The sequence below is a fragment of the Peromyscus californicus genome, unplaced genomic scaffold (genome assembly GCF_007827085.1).
Source record: "Peromyscus californicus insignis strain IS unplaced genomic scaffold, ASM782708v3 Scaffold_9__1_contigs__length_137607984, whole genome shotgun sequence".
In the NCBI taxonomy this organism is placed as follows: domain Eukaryota; kingdom Metazoa; phylum Chordata; class Mammalia; order Rodentia; family Cricetidae; genus Peromyscus; species Peromyscus californicus.
In genome coordinates, this window is record NW_026294617.1 from 63,430,349 (window position 1) to 63,451,370 (window position 21,022).

The 21,022-nt window shown below is 42.9% G+C and overlaps 1 protein-coding gene across 3 annotated transcripts in view; it reads right to left on the reverse strand.

The window, feature by feature from the left end:
* The window catches only part of Tmem131l (transmembrane 131 like), a 145,182-nt gene that overhangs the window by 55,182 nt on the left and 68,978 nt on the right, over positions 1-21,022 (reverse strand). For all 3 annotated transcript variants that reach the window (XM_052730620.1, XM_052730621.1, XM_052730619.1), the window contains exons 4-7: positions 15,569-15,637; positions 11,137-11,260; positions 10,145-10,261; positions 9,346-9,456 (exon numbers count right to left, since the gene is read on the reverse strand). In XM_052730620.1, the coding sequence (XP_052586580.1) occupies positions 9,346-9,456; positions 10,145-10,261; positions 11,137-11,260; positions 15,569-15,637 (421 nt within the window). The remainder of the gene's footprint in view (positions 1-9,345; positions 9,457-10,144; positions 10,262-11,136; positions 11,261-15,568; positions 15,638-21,022) is intronic.

Here is a 21,022-nt window from a genome sequence, read left to right on the forward strand (position 1 = left end):
AACAGTCATACCCGCCCACCAAGCAGTATGTGCAAAGGTCTTGGACTTGAAACAACCAGCTGAGCCAAGATGCTGCCTCCATCCTCCTTCTGTCTTTGACAGGTCAAAAACACTGGGAAAAATGATACTTAGGACTGGGGTCTACAGAGTGGGGAGGAGCATGTTTTCCAATTTCAGTGGCTTAAGGTTGATACTGTGATATTCTTGGGGATCCTACTAGGACTTTAGATGTAAGATAGGCTCAGACGAACCTTAGGGTTCATCCTGGGATCCACACAGTCTAGGAAGAGGGAGCCCTGGATGGAGCCGCCAAAGGTTCCCCAGCTGCACACACAGGCATGGAGAAGCTCTCTGGCCAAGACAAAGAAAACAAGGAAGGACTTCAAATTCTTTGTCTATGAACTCATGGGGCAAGACAATTTGATATGGGTCTATAGCCTTCAACTTTCACATCTTGCCAGAAGACTAATTCTGAATTTGAAAATTTTCCCTGAGAGTTTCATAAAAGAAGGTTTAGATTCAAACTCTGTACGGAAAGTTGAGATGAATGAATTCCAGCTGTGTGTCAAGAACTAGTTCTAAGCTCGATCTAATCATTAGCTATTCAGGAAGGACTATTATCATTTCGTGGGTAAACTGAGGCACAAGAAGGTCAGCTGACCTTCCTAGAACCCAGAGCCACAACTACTGTGCAGGTGGTCCTTACCACTAGCACCACACGTCACTGGATGGGCAAGGCTGAGGATCTGGGACGGGGAAGACAAGGAAACAAGCATTCAAGCTTGGGCACCGTGTCACCGTCAGCATGTGGGGTTTTTCTAACCCAAAGACAGGGAAGGGCTGCTTCTGAGGCTGGAGGCAGGCACAGTAGGTGAAAGCCCATAGGCTGGTCTCCTTCTCCACGTCCACAGCCTGTTAACTGGCCCCTGACTCCATAACTAGAGGACTATTACAAGAACCGCTTCCCCAGCCTTTATTCTCTCGGCCCAGCTGCCTTCCCAGGAGGCAGAGTGGTTCCTAGTGATGAGCAACAGATTAGGATCCTGTGCTACAGGGGAGACCAGTGGCTTTTCTCTGTGTCAGGGTGAGGGAATCTGTTCTTCAACTGCAAAATGCCCTCCACTGGCCCAGGTGGTCTAACCTGGGGACAGGGATACAGTACCTCATCTCAGATATCAAAGGAGAACATGCCTCAGTCATATAAACATGCTAAGATGTTGTTCTATTTCTCTAATTCTTCTTTGCTCAACTTTCTTCTTTTGGTTTGATGTTGTTTGTGACTACGTAGCCCAGGTTGGCCTCAAACTCTTAACCCCAAGCTGTCCAGGCAGGACCGCATTGCTGGCTTTCTTCTTCTCTCCACCCCCTCTATTTTGAGGTAGGGTCTTGGCCAGAATTCAGAGTTCTGCCTTCTGAGTGCTGGGATAAAGGCACCCTCCACCATGCCTGGCCCCGCAGTACCTAGTTTTCTAACTCCTGATTCTTCACATGTAGCAGGTTCAGAACTGGTCAGAAAAACCAGACAAGTGTTGTTGAGGCAGCTTTATGTCTTCTAAAAGAAGCTTCTACAATATTCCAATACAATGGATATTTGAGAGCAGTTAAAAAAAAACTATAGGCCAGAATTTTATAAACAGCTTATCATTTCCTTTGAAGATTATTTAATTCTCTATTAGTGAACTCAATTATTATTCCATCAATATATTACATGTAATACTGCCAGAGTGTACCATATTTATTAGTTAGGACATAAAGCTTGATACAGCTTATAACCTCGTAGAGAAAAACATAAACATCCCTTACCTAAACTGTAGAAGTGTTTCAGAAAACTGCTCATTCCGCTCTATTAATCACATAGGATAGTCAGGAGATCAAGACCACTATGGAGACCCTTGACCTTTCCCTACTATGTACAATAGTCAGGAGATCAAGACCACTATGGGACCCTTGACCTTTCCCTACTATGTACAATAGTCAGGAGATCAAGACCACTGTGGAGACCCTTGACCTTTCCCTACTATGTACAATAGTCAGGCGATCAAGACCACTATGGGGACCCTTGACCTTTCCCTACTATGTACAATAGTCAGGAGATCAAGACCACTATGGAGACCCTTGACCTTTCCCTACTATGTACAATAGTCAGGAGATCAAGACCACTGTGGAGACCCTTGACCTTTCCCTACTATGTACAATAGTCAGGCGATCAAGACCACTATGGGGACCCTTGACCTTTCCCTACTATGTACAATAGTCAGGCGATCAAGACCACTATGGGACCCTTGACCTTTCCCTACTATGTACAATAGTCAGGCGATCAAGACCACTATGGAGACCCTTGACCTTTCCCTACTATGTACAATAGTCAGGAGATCAAGACCACTATGGAGACCCTTGACCTTTCCCTACTATGTACAATAGTCAGGAGATCAAGACCACTGTGGGGCCCTTAAACTTGCCCCATTTTCTGTGTTCCCCTGCATATCATAGATTAGGTTTGTACGGCACATTCCTAAAGGAAAAGGTGCCCTTTTCTTTTCTCCCTTGCCTGGTTGTGAGTGGAAAAGTCTCTCATGCCTCCTTCCCCACACTCCTTTTACCACTTCCCCCACTCCGCTGTCATACTGAGCTGACATGAGCTGACAGGGATCAGCACCCAGGAAGAGAGCAGTCCAACAGCAACAACCTGGACACCCTCCCATGAGGCTCCAGCACCTGTTCCTGGCAGGCCTGAGGCTTGACATCATGCACCAATATCAAAGGCTGAGCCAATTCTAAAAGGATAATAACTCCTGGCCAGAGGCATATTAAGAGTAACTCATCTGGAGAAAGTTTCCTCATCACACAGTCCAGCAACATGATCACTGATGGAGAACCATCCCTCATCCATACACAAAATAGAAGATTACAGAAGACAACAGGTATTAATAATGGTGACCTCTGCCATATGTCTGGCTGTCCTTTGTAAATTTTTTTTTTTTAGTAACCCATATTGATTGTATTTATCAGCGGCGTTCAGTGTGATTTTTTCACACACACATACAACAAACATTGCTGAAACCCACCTCCCCCCCACCTCAGTTCCACCCTCCACTTTTCACTTCTCTGGTTTGATTCCTATGTTTTCTTACAAATTCATAATTTTTACAATCACAGCATATCTTGAAAACATACTCTCTTTAGACAAAAGTGTGTTACCATGCACAAGTGTGTACATACACACACATGTAGTACAACTATGTGCCACAAATTCCCGTTAATTGTAACTTCTCTAGATTTCCCAAATTATCTTATAATTGAATTTTAGACAATACAAATGGTGGGTATGGGGACAATACATGCTTCAAAATTTGTTTTAACCAAATAAATCAATATAACATTCTCCATGTCCAAGCAGCCTAGATCCAAGAAGGCAATGAAGAAAATGATTTTTTTTAATGTGTTTCATGGGGTGCAACCCTTAAACAAAGAGCTACAGGCAATAAGTGACTGCTGAGAGAAGGAGAATTGGTCTTCCCCAGGGATGAGCCCCCTAAATGGTTATTCAACACCAGGTAGTCAACTTGAAAACAAATATACAAGCAAAACTAAACAGGTTCAGCATGCTTTATATGTATATTTATGAGTATATTTTTATGTTTATAAGCATAATAACTAGAGAAAAAGAGGTCATAGGTTTGAAAGGGGCTGGAAGGAGGAAAGGAAGAGTCAATAATGTAATCATATTTTAATTATTAAGAACTGCAAATAAACTGTGCTGGTTAGTATTTTTGTTAACTTGACACAAGCTAGGGTTATCTGGGGAAAGGGAACTTCAAGTGAGAAAATGCCTCCATCAGACTGGCTTGTAGGCAGGTCTGTAAGTCATTGTTTGATTAATAATTGATACAGACGAGGTCAATTCACTGGGGGTAATGCCATGCCTCTGAGCAGGTGTTCCTGGATGGTACAAAAAAAAAAAAAAAAAACAGGCCGAGCAAGCCATGAGAAGTAAGGCAGTAAGCAGAATCCCTCCACGGTCTCTGCATCAGTTCCTGCCTCCAGGTTCCTGCCTTGGTTTCCCTCAGTGGACTCGGGGATATGTATGCCATATAAGCCCTTTTCTCCCCAACTTGCTTTTGACCGTGCTGCTTATCACAGCAATAGAAACTAAACTAAGACCTAAACAAAAGTGTTGGCTTCTTGTGAGCAATTACACAATTCACACACTCTACACAAAGCCACATCACAAGAGCACACAGTCAACCTTGGGCATTACACAACTGTGAACCATTTCCATGTGGACCTCCTAGTCATAGTCTGGAAGAAGCTCTAATCTGCTGCTAAGCTGACAATTCAATTGGTCAAATCCTTTTTCCACTGTGGAGCTTTAAACTGTCTCTATTTTGTTACCATAATAAAAATGCTGCAAAAAAATTTTATTGGCATTTTTCTTTCCTGTATCATGAATAACTCAATACAGAGGAAAATCATTAGGACATTTACTACATTTGGGGAAAAATTTAAATCATACTCAGTTGTCATTTGCAATCCTAGCTCTAATCTTGACCTCCAACCAAGTAATTTAAACTCTAAGTCCTTCCAACAATTTCTAAAATAAGAATACTGTCACCTGCTGTGGTGGTGAGGCCGCTGAAGGTCACCCAGTCAGTGTGGTGAAAAGGTGAAGTCCTGCCACCCCTGGACGGAATGACTGGTAGATGTGCTATTTGGGGATCTCAGCTCAAATTCCCATTGACTCACCTCTCTATTTAAAACTCTGCGGCCTTCAATGTACTACACAGTGAGCTGATAGGAACATTCTAAAAAAGACAACATGGGCCCTATCTGCGAGACCCCCTGGAAGAGCAGGAGGGAGGGTATTACAACAGGGTGTGGACCCAGGGCTGTGGAGAGCAGCCGCAGGGCTGACTGAGGACCCAGGGAAGTTCACAAGGAGCTTACATTTGAACTGGGTCTTGAAATCTGGAATTCGGGACACTTAGAACAGGGCAAAACCTCATTAGGAGGAGCTGGTAGAAAGGAATGGTGTGTTCTGGGAAGGATGAGAAGCTCAGGAGAGAGGCAGGCGCTCCAAGGATGGAGAGGACTGCTGGGCCCTAGGTAGGGATGGCCTTGTGTTGGAACAAAGCTAAGGAGCTTGTACTTCCCACTGTGTGCAACCAATCCCACTACCATGGTGACACACCTCACCCCCCGCCACACACACACACATACACACACAAAAAAAAAAAAAAAAAAAAAAAAAAAAAAATTCTGAATCTCTTATTACACTGAAAATATTTTTAAATCACTCTATCATCTTGGTCTCAGTTTTTATATAATGACTTAATTGATACGTAAAGTAATTTTATTTCTTAACTTCACATTTCTCCTTAAAATAATAAAGTTACCTCTTCCAATGGAACTGAAGAAACAATTTTTTTAAGTTGATAATGTACTTTTTTCTGTCTAGACATCTCACTCTTTATTTGTGCATGAGGAACTTTTAGGTCTAATACCAGAAAAACAAAACAGTAACAACAAAACACAATTCTGTCGTGAGCACTGGACACCCGGAACCCCATGGAGGAATTACGGCCTCCTACGCACAACCCTCCACCCTAGGCGAGCACCACTAGCAGAAGTAAAATCCCAAGACAGTATTTTCATACTGAAACTAAGGACTTTCCTCTGCCGGGGGAGCTGGCAGCAGCAGCCCCACAAACATGAGGAGTGCACACACAAGCAAACGGCTTGACCATAGACGTACTACAGTAGGGATACGTCTTCAGGAATTCCAGTTATTTCTTAGGTTGAAGCTTTGTAGGATTTTACTGTCAGGTATCTATAATAAGCCCTGAAAAACATTGTCCAAACTTCCTTTTCCGAATCATGACTAAGTTAAGGGAAAGTGAAATAGTTGCCTTATAGAGAACACCTTCCGGTGTCTGAACTGCACGTGAGTGCTGCTTCCCGTCAAGGTTTTGTCTACGAACTTCAAAAGCCACTCAGCACAAGAGCGGGGGCAGTGCACTCTGTTCGCAGCCCAGTCATTTACTGGGACACTATCTGTGGACTGACGGACAAACTGACTGACTTTGGAGAGGGCTACGTCCAACAGGGGCCGACTTAAGCAAAGCCACCAATCCCCGTCTAAACAAAAAGCAAAGGAGAAAACCTCCATCTGCAAAGAGACACGAGAGAGGGTTGACAAGGACGTGGAGATAACAGTGTGGGAGCACACCGCCTTTCCACGGGTGGGGCTGGGGCTCCTGGAGTGTGGAAATCTTCCTCACACCACATACAAAACTGAAATCAAACTGGTCATACACAAATATAAACTGCAAAAACCTTAAAACATAGGAATATATTTTCATGATATTGGATCTTTTAGGTGGGATCCTAAAAATATAACTAACCAAAGGGAAAGAAAGAAACAGATAAACTGAACTTTATCAAAATCTGTATCTTTTGTGCTTCAAAGGATGCTATCAAAAGATTCCATCCACAGACTGGGAGAAACTACAAATCATGAACTTGGATAAAAGTCAAACCTCTAGGACAGAGAGCTTCTACTTCTCACAAATAAGAAGACAACACAACTTAAAAATGAGGAAAAGGGAGAGGGATAGAACCGTTATAACAGGGGCTTGTCTAGCTTACGGAAAGCCTCTGGTGTGCTCTTAGCACCATATACATGGGCCATGGAGCACACACCATTCCAGTGTTCAGGAGGTAAAGGTAGGTTCGGGGTCATCTTTGGCTACAGAGGGAGTTTCAAAGCCAGCCTAGTCTACATAAAACTCTGTTTTTGTTTTTGTTTTTTTTTAAAAAAGGAGGGGGCATTGAGATAGATTGATACTTGAAGGTACAAGGAGAGAACACTTAATGAAGCTGACCTCTGACCTCCACCACCATGGCATGCATGCACCCCTATCCTACCCCACACTACACAAAATAACTCAGTTTTTAAAGGGAGGGCAATCTATATGAATAGACACTTCTTCAAAAATGATATACAAATTTCAATCTTTGATTTAGTCATTATGGAAATGCAAATCAAAGGACTTCACAGCCATCAGGATGGCTGTCTTTAAAAGAAACCAGACGACAGATAATAAGTGTTGGCAAAGTTGATGAGGAACATGGCTGGTGGTGGTGTACCATGACGTGGAGCACTTTTTAAAGTTTTGACAGTTCCTAAAAATACATGACTTAACAAAATTGCACTTTTAGATATGCACCTGTGTTGGCTAGTGGTTTTGTTTATTTGTTTGTTTGTTTTTGTCAATTTGTCATATGCTAGAGTCATCTGGGAAGAGGGAACCTCAATTAAGAAGGTGCCCTAGTCAGGTTGGCATATAGGCATGTGGGGGAATTTGCTTGATTCATGATTGATGTGGGAAAGCTCAAGCCCCTTAATCAGTGTTGCCCCTGGGCTGGTCCAGGTGTGCACAAGCCTTGGCGAACAAGCCAGTAAGCAGCACTCCTCCATGGTCTCTGCTTCAATTCCTGCCTCTAGTTTCCTGCTTTCTGTTCCTGCCCTTTCCTCCCCAAGTTGCTTTTGGTCTGTGCTTATCACAGTAGTAGAAAGCAAGCTAAGACAAGATCCAAGAGAAGAAAGAAGATATTTCCACACAAACTTACAAACAAACGCCTACAGCAGCAACATTCATAGCAGCCAAAAACAACTCAAATGTCTGTGACTTGATGAAGTCACACACAGTATGATGCAGCCCATACGCACATACTATTTGGCAATTTTTTAAAATTTATTTATTTAATATGTATACAGTGTTCTGTCTGCATGTATGACTGCAGGCCAGAAGAGGGCACTAGATCTCATTATAAATGGTTGTGAGCCACCATGTGGTTGCTGGGAATTGAACTCAGGACCTCTGAAAGAGCAGTCTGTGCTCTTAACCTCTGAGCCATCTCTCCAGCCCCCAACTATTTGGGAATTTAAAGGAAGGAAGATGTGGATGAAACTTAGGAAGTGTTAAGGGACAGATGCCAATCATAAAAGACCACATTTCCTTTCTGTGAAGTGTGGAGAATAGACAAATCCAGAGACAAGACAAAGGTAGTAGCTACTGTTAGGTCTCAGGCAGTTCATATATCCAGAAATAAGCTCAATCTGAACTATATAAGACTTGCTCGTCGTTTAGAGAAAAGCCAGCATTCTTCAGGAATTTGTGAACCAGGTTCCCAGTCCCCCAAAGGAGTCATTTCCCTCTACTCTGGCAGAAGGGACATACATCTCTCTATTGACATATACCTGTGGTGGCTATCGGCATATCAAAGTCCATGCTAGCTTCCAAGCTCCCTCAGGCCCTATTCACAAGTGTCTGTCATACATTTCAAAGCTACCATACCAGCTTCCACTATTCTGTCTCTTCTATCTCCACTATTCTGTCTGTCTGTGTCTACTATTCGGTTCCTCTCTATCTCTATCTCCATTATTCTCTACCTCTCTCTATCTCCACTACTCTTTATCTCTTGCTATCTGCACTATTCTGTCTGTCTGTCTATCTCCACTATTTGGTTCCTCTCTATCTCTATCTCCATTATTCTCTCTATCTCCACTACTCTTTATCTCTTGCTATCTCCACTATTCTGTCTTTTTTTACCTCCACTATTCTCTGTCTGTATCTCCACTATTCTTTCTCTTATATAGTAAGCCCCTGTTTCAAAAAACCAAACCAAAACAAAACCAAGTGTTTCCTCCCATAAACCATAACCAGCTAGAGCAAGAATCAGAGGGAGAGAATCGTAAACGTGTCTGGAGGCTTGTCACTGCTGGTGGCTCTAGTGGTTCTTTCTGTCCTCCTGAAAATCAGCCAGTAAGATTTAACAAGCCCTGTAAAACAGCTCATGGTCTATGACTACAGCCTCATCATGAAATTATACCCCAAGGACATGGACGAGCAAAAGGAAAATAAAGAAACGTAAGCATATAGCCCAATGGTTAACAATAAAGAAACATAGAGCCATTTTATAGAGTAGCAACAGGGCCAGAGAAACTGCGAAGTAGCAGCTCTAGGCTGTTGAAAGTATGTAGGGCTGGCTCTAGCTCAGAGGCAGAGCACTTGCCTAGCATGAATGAGGCCCTGCACACACACACACACACACACACAGAGAGAGAGAGAGAGAGAGAGAGAGAGAGAGAGAGAGAGAGAGAGAGAGAGAGAGAGAGAGAGAGAGGTGCATAGATTTCATTCATTGACACTTTGAATATATGTATTATTTCCATATTTCAAGACTTTTCAAAATCAAGAGAGGCGTGCCCTAACTTGACCACGTTAAACAGAACAGGTTGTGCATACTCTACAAGTTAGTTCACAGTAGCTCTATTAAAATGACCTGTGTCTGTGAAAGCTGAATACTTTGGACCTGCGGAAGCAGAAAGTATGTGTTCGGCAGTTGCTCCGCAGACCCTTCTGTAGAGACTCTGCGGGTGCCCACTCCAGATACCTGCAGGGAAGCAAGAGAAGCATGCTTCTGTCAGTGTCAGAACGCCTTGTCTGCATGCACCTCATGACCATCTACCCTCATCTACAGAAAAACTAAATGTTCCTCACGACACCTAACCCCTCACAGGGACACCTCTTCTGATGTGTTTAATGGAATCTGGTGAGAATTAGGCACACCTAACCAAATCTGATGCTTAGATTCCCCGGCGCCACATCTTCAGGATGCCCCGAGTACCCTGTTCTGTGAACACCAGCAGGAAAATGATCTTTCACACCCTTCCCACTATCTTGATTTGAGTAGTGATATGAACGGGGAGCTCCCCAGGAACAGACTGCCATAGAAATACTCCTGAGCAAGAGTAGGTCGGCAAAGTGTCAGAATGGTTCTTAGTGCACCCTTGTCACCTGTCTGAGAGAGAAGAGCCTGCTAGGTTTTATTCTAGAAAACTGTATGGTAGATAGTTTGGGCTTCATTCTAAGATACTTCAAAGACCCAGGCTTTATCAGGCTGCAGGGGAGGTTCTGTGGCACACAAAGCAGACGGGTGGAAGCTGATAGATTTAGCATCACTCTAGGTTATAGTTTAATGACATGAACTGGTAGGAAACCTCTCCAAGAGTCCTTTAAAAAAATGGTCAAGTTCTCTAAATCAGCAGGCAAACTACGTGGCCAAAGGCCAAGTTACTTACATGATAGGAGAGGACTCCATGTGAGGAGGTATTAATAAATAAGGAGGTTTCAGTGCTTCCTTCCTCAGTAGGTAAGAAAATAATTCTGAAGGAAGTTCTCCCCATTGCTGGGATTACCTGAAAGGAAAGTACCTGGTCAGTCATCTGGAGGACTGTTGGCAGACTCGCCTTTTGACTGCTTCTGCACACAGTCCCCTGCACATCCTGTATCCTTTCTCAGCATCACAGAGCCCTGAGCCTCTCTAAACCGACCATCTCCAGGGCAGACTGCCGACTCCTGGCAGATAACTGTCCCGTGCTCTCACTCCAGAGTGAGTCATGTGCCTCGCCTGTCTACTCTCTCCTCTTCACACCCACATGTTCACACCTGTCTTTAGCTAACCCAGGTCTGTTTCTATTTAAGTACAGAGGATAATGTACATGTGAAGATTTATTATTAAATACGTTGACATATTACTAAACCCAGGGACAGTTTATCCACATAAACCAAACCAAACCAACCACGGACCAAATGTGGAAGGGCTTCTCTGTTAACATTTCCTTGGTCTCAGTAGTTTGCGAACACTGTAACATCAAGCAGATATAGTAACCAAAATAAGTAAAAGCTTAAAGAAGGTCAAGGTCACTGGAAAACTACAGAAGACCATGGTCAGCAGCCCTGCCTCCATACAAGTTAACCACAGAAGCCCTGCTCGTGAGTCCTGGCTTTGTGAGAGGGTCTGAGAGGGTACAACGATAAACCCAGCACTGGTTACTGAAGCCCCAGCATCCGTGGCAATCTTAAGAACAATAATATAAACTTTCTCTAGCCATGATAAAGCCATACGAAACATGCATACATTACTACAGTCTCTTTAAACATGTTTCCCCATTAGGTATGCAGAGCCACTAAGGCTCTGAAAGAAAATGAAAGAAAAAGCACACCTAAAGCAAATAAAACTCTAGAAAATGGAAACATGGGTATCGGGGGAAAAAGGGATATCAACACTCACCCTGCAATGGACAGGCGGCACATGAAAATGTCTAGCAGCTGTGAACACTGAGTTCACCACAACCTCGCTATCTCTGCTGGGGTTGTAGGCATAGAGAAGCTTCGCTGCAGGATGCCCCAGGAACCTGGTTGGGGAAATGGAAAGGCAAGATACTTGTGATTATCAGTATCACTCACAAACACGTGCATACACTTACACACTATAATTTATGCTAAAGACTGAGCCCAGGGTGCCATGCATACCACTTAGCTACATCTCTAGCCCAGGTAATTTTTTTTTAACCCCAGAGAGCTATCAACATTCACGAAAAAGTTTAAGGAGGAGGAGGAGGAAAAGGAGGAGGAGATTGTACAGCACTATCCTCAAGGCCAAAAGCCTCCATAATTGTGTGTCCAGCTGTGGCTGGTTGCAGGAGATCACAGCTGGGTGTGCTGACAGTGGACAGTCCCTCACAGGAGGGGCTGAGGAAATAAGTCTTCATAATTGTGTGTGACCCTGGAGAGGGGCTAGCATATCTAGGCTTGGAGACCTGAAGGAAAGAGGCACCATCTACACAGCCATGGGGCGTTATCATCCATGGTGGGTAAGGACTTCCCAGAGTAGCTGGGGTTACCCATGCTCTTGTCAGTAACCCCTCATCCGTGGTGAGATCAAGCTTTATTTTCATAAGCCGAATGACAATCTCCACTAGCACTCCGTTTCTGTGTTGTGATAATTCAGCACATCTGGGTTATTAAGTGCCTTCATGTCTGTCTGTTTATAGAACCAAACATGCTCTGGCATGTACTAGCATATCTAGGGTTCTCATCAAATCAAGATATATTTAGAAAAGAAACTGCATTCCCCACAAAAGCTTCTCTGGGCCCACCACGAAAACTTGAGGATCAAGGCCCGGCCTCCTAAGCTAAATAAATGTGTGCACAAAAGGTTATCACTGAAATTAAATGGTGGCAGACATATCCAAGGAATATTAGGGGGAATTTTTCCCTTTCTCACAGGACTGATAGAAGATGTATGGAGATGGCAAAAGAACAATACAAAGAAACCAAACCACAGTATCCAAGTCTTAGAAGAAGCTTATGGGACCACTGGTCAGCACAGAAATCCTCATCCCTCCTCCAAATAGCCTATGTTAATTTACTCCCAATACTGGGGTAAAGTACATTTTCACAATGAACTGTTTGGCAAATACATTTTTGTGATAGTTCAAAGAGGGAAGAGAGGGAAGGAGAGGGAGTTTTCATGGAACTCAGCACCGCGGGAGAGCACTCAGGAGGCTGAGGTGGGGCAATTGCAATAGGCCTGAGGTACAGAGAGAAATCCTGTCTCAAAAGCAAAACAACAAACAAAAACCTGTACAGGCAGAAAGCTTTACACACAATCTGAAAACTTCCTGCCAACCTCCCAGTCATGGTCTAATGGAGAGATCATCATGCCAGGGCTTTGGCTGGCAGCCTAACAGGAGGACCACACAGCACAGGGGGGGCCTCCAGCCCAGCCCTCTGCAGTGGGTCTGGGTCATTTCATCTGACCCCTACTGTCTAGCACTGAATTCACTAGTTCAATTAGGGTGCAGCAGAGCCTGCAAGTCATTCTTCCAGCTACCCAAATCCACGGTTCTTATTAGTATGGCCCCAAAATAAACCTATTCCAGTTTAAGCAAAATCCTCATGTGTTATACTTGTATTTCTTTAATTTTGTTTCAATTTTTCTAATAATAGAAACGAGCCGTTTATCCTAGCAGGATCGGAAGACTGAGGACAGGACTACCTACACAGCAAGTCCAGAGCAGCCTGGGTTACTCCGCCTCAAAAAGGGAAAAGTTCACCTTAGTAAGAACGATATGGATGTTGTTTCTCTCTGTTCAATGTTTGGACATTTTGTCCCAGCTTTCATGGGTACTTTCCTAGGTGCTCATCTTAATGGAAGATTTTAATACATCTGATGTGTATTTTAAATCATAAATAATTTAGAACCTCCACTTATAAATAAAACACACATCAGTGTGATTAAAGCCTTGGTTCTTTTAGTGTTTAAATTTTATTTACTTTTTTTTCCATTTATGTGCATGCGTATGCATCAACTGAGTGAGTGCATGCCAGAAGGGTATATATTGGGGTAAGGGGCATCCACGGCGTTCATACAAGGGCGTCAGATCTCCTGGAGCTGGAGTTACAGGTAGCGGTGAGATGCCCAATACGGGGCCTCTGAAAAGGGAGCAAACACTCTTAACTGCTGAACTACCACTCCAGCCCCAAATATAATTCAATTTAAAAAAAAAAAAAATCTTTTACTGCTAGGCATTGTGGCGCACATCTTTAATCCCAGCACTTGGGAGGCAGAGGCCAGCAGATCTCTGAATTCAAGGCCAGCCTGGTCTACAGAGCAAGTTCTAGGACAGCCAGGGCTACACAGAGAAACTTTGTCTTGAAAAAACAAACAAACAAACAAACAAAAAAACCTATTGTAAACGTAAGGGTTACTTAATAAACCAGTCAGAGAGCTGGGTTCATATCTGCCTTTCTTGCCATAAATGAGTACAGACTTCAGTGGCTTTAAGAAAAAGGCACCAAGCAATCAACAAAGCTATTTAAACTTAGCACTTAAACTTATTCCCCAATGCTTTACATACTATGCACATAACTGCGCACAAGTGCTGTGGGATGTTCTGTATGTCAAATGTGTTGCTGATTAGTCAATAATTAAAACACTGATTGGCCATTGGCTAGGCAGGAAGTGTAGGCGGGACAAGGAGGAGAATAAAGCTGGGAAGTGGAAGGCTGAGTCAGAGAGACACTGCCAGCCGCCACGATGAGAAACAGAATGTGAAGATACCGGTAAGCCACGAGCCATGTGGCAAGGTATAGATTTATAAAAATGGATTAATTTAAGCTGTAAGAACAGTTAGCAAGAAGCCTGCCATGGCCATACAGTTTGTAACCAATATAAGTCTCTGTGTTTACTTGGTCGGGTCTGACGGCTGTGGGACTGGCAGGTGAGAGAGATTTGCCCTGACTGTGGGCCAGGCAGGAAAACTCTACCTACACACAAGTGTTCTGGTTTCCAAGAACTGCACTAAGAGGAGATGGTGGTGCCCTCCACAGCAGGGTGACTGCAGCCACCGTCCCAGCTGAGACAGAAGCCTCCTTAACTGGCTATTTTTAGCCTCCTTTTCAGTATTCTATTTTTACATGTGTTAAAAGGGTATGAATTTCCTTTGGTAGTGACAACTGGAAGATAATCTATTAATTTAATATGACAAAAGAATGATGAAAATGTATGAATGATTAGCACTTGCAGTCTTGGGACCAGCAAAATGTTAACCCTTAGAATAAGCTCCCAGGGAACGAAAGGAAGAGAAAGCAGCAACAAGATCCCGATTCTGCATCTGAAACGGAAACCAAACTAGGAGAAAGTATGTTGTCTGCCTGAGGTATCAAAATAATGGGGGCAAACGCTGGACCAGGAAAGTGAGGGAACCCAGGTATGGCGGCTACTCACAGTTGTGAGCTGTCATGTGAGGGCTGGGAACTGAGCCCAAGTCCTCTGAAAAAGCAGCAAGTGCTTTTAACCACTGAGCCATCTCTCCTGCACCCAAATCACAGAATTTTATGTTCTGAAAGAGTAAATGACAGCCAGGATCCTATAAACTGAATTTTTTTCCTATTCTAGCTATATTCATCATGATCCATTTCATCATACCAACCAATTTATAGATTTTAAGATAGCCCTGCATACACACACACACACACACACACACACACACACACACACACACACACACACACAAATTCCCTTAAGGAAAAAAAAACTTTGTGTGAACTACTCACTTATTCCAGAAAAACAAAGGCTGGACACTGACTTCCTACTGAAGTCTAGCCACTATCAAACAGTGTAACGCGTATCATTAAATAACGAAAGGGGGAGCTAATGGTACATCTCAGCAGTAAAGCGTATGCCTGGCATGGACAAGGTCCTAACTCTGATCCTTAGCACTGCAAAGCAAACAACAAAAAAAATTAAGAAAGGACTTAAAACAACTTTTACACTCTCCCTTTCATGAAAATATTCCTTTAACAAGTCTCAGGATAGATATCCTTTCATGCTATTAATATGCTTAAAATATAACACTGTGTATATATCATCATATAAAAGATACACTGAGAATAGGGGCTGGAGAGAGGGCTGGGTGGGTATCAGCTCACACTGCTCTTGCAGAGGACTGGGGCTCAGTTCCCAGCACCCACATGGGGTAGCTCACAACTGCCTGTAACTCCAGCTCCAGGATGCAATGCCCTCTTCTGGCCTCTGTGGGCATCTGCACATAACCACACCTCCCAACACATACATATATAATTAAAAATAAAAAAATCTAGGAAGATATACTGGAGATAAATACAAATACAATGAATTATAATAAAAAGATACTTACTGTATTCCAAAATCTAGAACTGATGGCTGAAAATGTAAGCCTTTTCCAATAAACAGTTTCTCTGAGAAGCTAAAAGACAAGATAAAAGAAGAGACATTAATTGCTGTAATTTTAAAATTTGGACATTGCAGTCATGTACGTAGGCCATTGACTTTAAATTCAAGAGATATAATTTTACTCCCTTACAAATAAATATGAACTAGAGTTGCAAAAACTTTGGACATTCTTAGTTTATAGTTACTATAACATTTATCAAGTGTACAGAGATTGTCAGCATGGTGATGACATAAACGGGGCCCCACTTAATGATTAGTAGGTTTCTTTCTACATGAAATCAGGTAATGGGTCTATCTTCATATACCCAGAATAAAGAAAACCTCCCAGGTAAAGTAGGTGTAAGGACATCTTGGCCCCTAAATTTGTTAGACTAAAGGTCAACAGGGAAGGGTCCGTGTGTCATAGGCAGGCCAGCTCCTGAAGGCAGGCATAATCTCCAACCAGGTCTGCATTTTAGTCCTTTATATTTGTTTTTGTTTTTTTTTTTGTGATGAGTTACTCTATAGCCCAGGCTAAGCTGCTAACTCACTATGCAGCTCAGGCTGATCTGCAAATCTCCTCTCAGCTCCTGAGTGCTAGGAATATAGATATGAACCATTTTTCACGGTATCTATTTTTAAGAATAAGAATCACATAAAATCTCACATGGTGAGTCAAACTTTTAGCACTTGTTATTCATGATTGTGATCTCATTTCCTTTTAAAGGTCACAGGGCTGAAGAGATGGTTCAGAAGTTAAGGGCACTTGCTGCTCTTTAGAGGATCCAGGTTCAGTTCCCAGCACCTACATAGTGACTCACAACCATCTTTAATTCCAGTTCCAAGGGAACTACCCTTTTGACTGACTCCTTTGGGCACCAGGCACATACATGCTACACATATATGCATACATACAAGCAAAACATTATACACATAAAATAAAATAAAATATTATTTGAAAGTCAATGGTCATAGATTAATTCAGTAGAAAAACATAGCAAACACATGTAAATGAAAAATATAATAAAGATATAACAAAATATATAAACATCTAGATAGATTAGTTAGATAGACAGATAGACAGACATAGGACAATTTGAAAGTTACATAACCCAGAGATGTTTAACTAGAGAAGCTCCTTAAGTAAGCATGCTCTATTTGGAGACTCAAAATAGCTTTCCATAATAGAATTCTGCCATCTTTCCTCCTCCCCAAAAGCCCCCAGGAAGCTGGTCCAGCCTCAGTCATCTGGACCTTAAATCTTCCAGCTAGTAAGTTTTGTGACCTTTAGCAGATCTTTCCTGAAAGCACTCACTATTCCAGCTGCAGTCTTTTCTTCCATCCCTCTGCATCCATCAAATGCCCTTCCTCTAAGCCTCTAATCCTCCCCCTGTCCTTTCTTGGTTAGAGGTACCGAGTCTTCATCCCATCTCCAATACCAGCTGTGTTAATAATAAAAGCAGCACTTTGGTCTCATCTACCTAGCTGTCTTCAACTTTTCCCCCTACAGAGAGTGGACACAGAGGAGGTGTGCTGCTTATTGGACTCCTCCAAACCCCCAAAGCCCAGCATTAATGCTTTGATTTGCTTGTAAAGAAGACCACCAGCTGCCTTCAGAACAGAGTGAAAATCTCATCGGTCTACCATGGGTTCCCACTCTCTATACCAAGCTGGTCAAGGATTAGCATTCCAGGAGAAACATAAGCAGCCTTAGAGAGGCTACAGAAATGTGCTGCATTAATAATGAGCAACAACAATTAATAGCAGTCTTCATGTCCAGTGCAGTGAGAAGTGAGTTGATCATCAGGTTTTGTACATGGTTTCCAAGTGGACAGATGAAGTCTGGAGGATTTCATCAACTCACCAGGCTCACAAAGCGCAAAGAGGCAGAGCCAGAATCCTAACTCAGATCTGTGGCAGCTGAACTGGAGAATGCTATCAAGTTTAGGCATCAAACAACCTTCAGGGAACCAACTAGTCCTAGCCCACTGGAAAACAGCCTGGATTGCAGAGGTCTCATAAGCCTGGTTCCACACTCATGGCCATGGCCTTCCTGTCCTGAGTGGGTCAGTAACTTAATTTGTCAGTGTCTGCCTTATTATCTAAAGAGTCAGGGGACTGCAGTATTCAGCTTACAACTGTTCAGAGGACAAGGCCTTTGCTTCAAGCCTGAACATGGTTTATGTAATAACCACAGGATCATGTTACAAAGAGGATGACATTCATCTAACCAAAAAAGAAAGGAAGACAAATGGAAAGGCCACTGGGGCTCAGTGTCCATGCTGGCCTCTGGAATGAGAGGTCCCAATGAAGTGACAGTGACTGTCTATGAATAGAATAAATTAAACACAGACCTGGACTACATCCCACATAACAGATTTTCAAATTCCACGGTCAGAAATTTCATGTACTCAACAAAAACCAGGCAACTGGGGAATCAATGTAAATAATGTAGCAGAAATATCTCCAAATTTCTCTAACTTTAAATAGAAAAACAAAATCCCATCAGTGATTTTTTTTCCCCTAGACTCAAAGAAAAGATTCATTTTCCTCATTAGTAGATTTTTACCTCATCTGCTTTGAAAATTTGGAAAACACACAAAATTTAGAAAACATATCAAGGCATATGGAAGTTTAACATTAGGCTAAAATAATGGTTAATAATAATAATAATGGTAAAAGCCCGTTAAGAGACAGTATTGATCTAGAGCGTCCTTCACACACATGCTACCAAACAGGAAGGCTGCTGGTTAAGATTACAATTCCCTCCTCAAGGCAGGCCCCATAAACTACAATTTCTCTTTTCACAATAAATCTTTGAAACTAATCCTGCCCAGCCTTTGTCTTAGGCATTCTCAGAGCCTCAGAGCCATCCCTTTTTAGGTAAAAGACCTTCCTCATCCTCATCCTTCCTCAACCTTCCTGCCTGCCTCCCCTTATGCCTTGACTCATGTGAGTCCTCTGTCATACCCTTTATAATAAAACAGGGAACAAATGTTTCCCTGACATCTGTGAGCTGCTCTATCCAATGTATCAAAAACCTGGGGGTTGTGGGAACCTTATCTACAGCCTGTGGGTCAGAAGCTTGGGTGAAACAACGTGGGCCTGTGGCTTGGCCCTCAAGTGGGGAAGAGGTTTGGGGACTGGTCTTGGTCTGTAGGCTCTGACAAGACAGAAAATGTCAGAACTGAGCTAGACTAGAGGTCTACTGCAGAACTGATCCCTGCTAGCTGATGGGGAAAGTCCCACACTTCTAGGAGTCACAGAAATCCTTTGTGTTCATTATTGTGGTGCAAAAGTTAAGGAGAAAGGGTGGCTGGCTTTCCAACAGTGAGTAAGTAGCTAGTAGCCATAATTTAGTCACATACAGATGTCAAAACGTATCCTCAAATTATCAGTGCTAAGAACTTAATGCTGTGTTTGAAATTTCCAAACCAACACCTTCAAAGAAATAATCCTTAGAGGCCCCAGCAAATGAACAATGAGCCACCTTCTCACCTCCACTCTTCCACAAGCCAACATTAACTTTGAACATTTCACAACCCATTATGCAGGAATGGCAAATCTCACCTGGCCTCTTTTACTCTAGGGAGTCTTATAAGGCACAAAGGAAACACACGCATCTCGTCAAAGCCAAACGTATGCTATGTACTTTAAATTCTTACCCTGTATCTGTTAAAATAGAACAATACAGGAGGAGCTGTCCTGCTTCTGGGACAGGGACAGGGATGGGCACACAGGTGGAAAGCCCTTTCTCTCTTATCTACGTACCCACTCTTCCTCACACGTAGTCCTACTGGAAGATGGTGATTGAGACTGAGCCCAGAACCTTGTGTGGGCCAACAGCAAGCTTTACTTCTGATCTACAGCTTATTTTATTTAAGTCCTTATTTTAAAGATGCCCACCTTCTGCAGAGAACAAACCCTTTCAGCAGCCAGACACAGCTAGAAGGCAAGGTCCATCTTTGTCTAAATGACCTAAATTAAGTCATTCTATACTTTTTAAAGGTCTATCTCTGTCTAAATGACCCAAATCAAGGCATGCCATACTTTTTTTTAAAAGAGATATCTCTATCTAAATGATCCAAATTCTTTTGTCTTTCTCTTTTTCCTAAACTTTGGCCACATTTTTCTCTATACATATAAAATAAAGCCAAATACAACAAAATTAAATGAAAAATAAGCTTGAAAAGGTGGCTAGTCCAAGACAAAAGCCGTTTGATCAGAAATGAGACTTTGAGTCAGAGGCAGCTGTACTAGGATCCCATGGTGTGGGACTCAGTTCCCTCTTCTGCAGAATGGGTGTGCGGTGCTGGATGTAACTGACATTCTCAGAACTATGTGGACACCTAGACTCCTTACTCTACGTTGATCTAGGTGCTGAGGTCATATGTACCCTTTTAGAAACAAGAGCTTAGACAAGGAAATGAATTAACTATAACCAGCTGTTCTGGCTGTTCAGGGGGCTTGTCACCTGTTCAAAGACAACGCTCCACTTTTCTAGAGCGAACACCTTTCCCAACCATGGCAGCACTAGGACAGCAAAGAAATATGGCCTCCTTAGGCCACCACCTGGGTGTGTGGGAGAGCGAACAGGCAAACCACAAGGCCCTCCTACCAAGAAGAATGAGGACCTTCCTGGAGAAAAAACAAATGGGAAAAACAGCAAAGGTTTCTTTTCCTTATTAACCATGGGGGAACCCTGGACCTCAAGTAGCTAGGCTGGTAACACTCTGTTAATGAGTTTCAGCCCCAGTTCCAACGGAGTGCAGAGAATGGGGCTGTATGACATGAACTTCAGTGAACAGCTACCGCAGTTGGACACTAGATGGAGGCCATATCCAGATGTGCTGAGAACGGGAGCAGAAAGAGGGAGTGGGTGACAGTGGAGCAGGGGCAGCCCGGAGCCTGGAGTGGCTCCCAGAAAAGGTTCTGTTGGACCACCAGGAGTGCTGGCCAGGTCCACGGGTGCTCAATCATGCCCCAGCGGACAGAGTCATTTATGCTTTTCTCCTAAAGTTTGCCACTTTCCTGAGATGAAGCACTGCTTCAAAGGATGGCCTGCTCTTTCCACACAACTGAATGAGACACACAGTGACCGCCACGGAAGAAGCAGGGAAGGCACCTAACTCTTCTCTATACTTCTCAGTGGTCTTTTCCAACAGCGGCGCTCAGAGCCTTACCATCTATCAAGCTGGCTGCCTTTTAATAAACTGTTCCAACACCTAGAAAGCACAGCAGGTTTTTTTTCAAAATTCAAATTTTAAAAACAATTTAAAGCCAAGACAATGGCTTTGGCCAATGAATAAGAACAAAAAAAGAGAAGTAAACAAAAGAAATGGTCCATACTCATATCACAAAACCTCTGTATCAAAGAGGGGGAACAAATTACTCCATGAAAAAATAATGTTCATGTCTA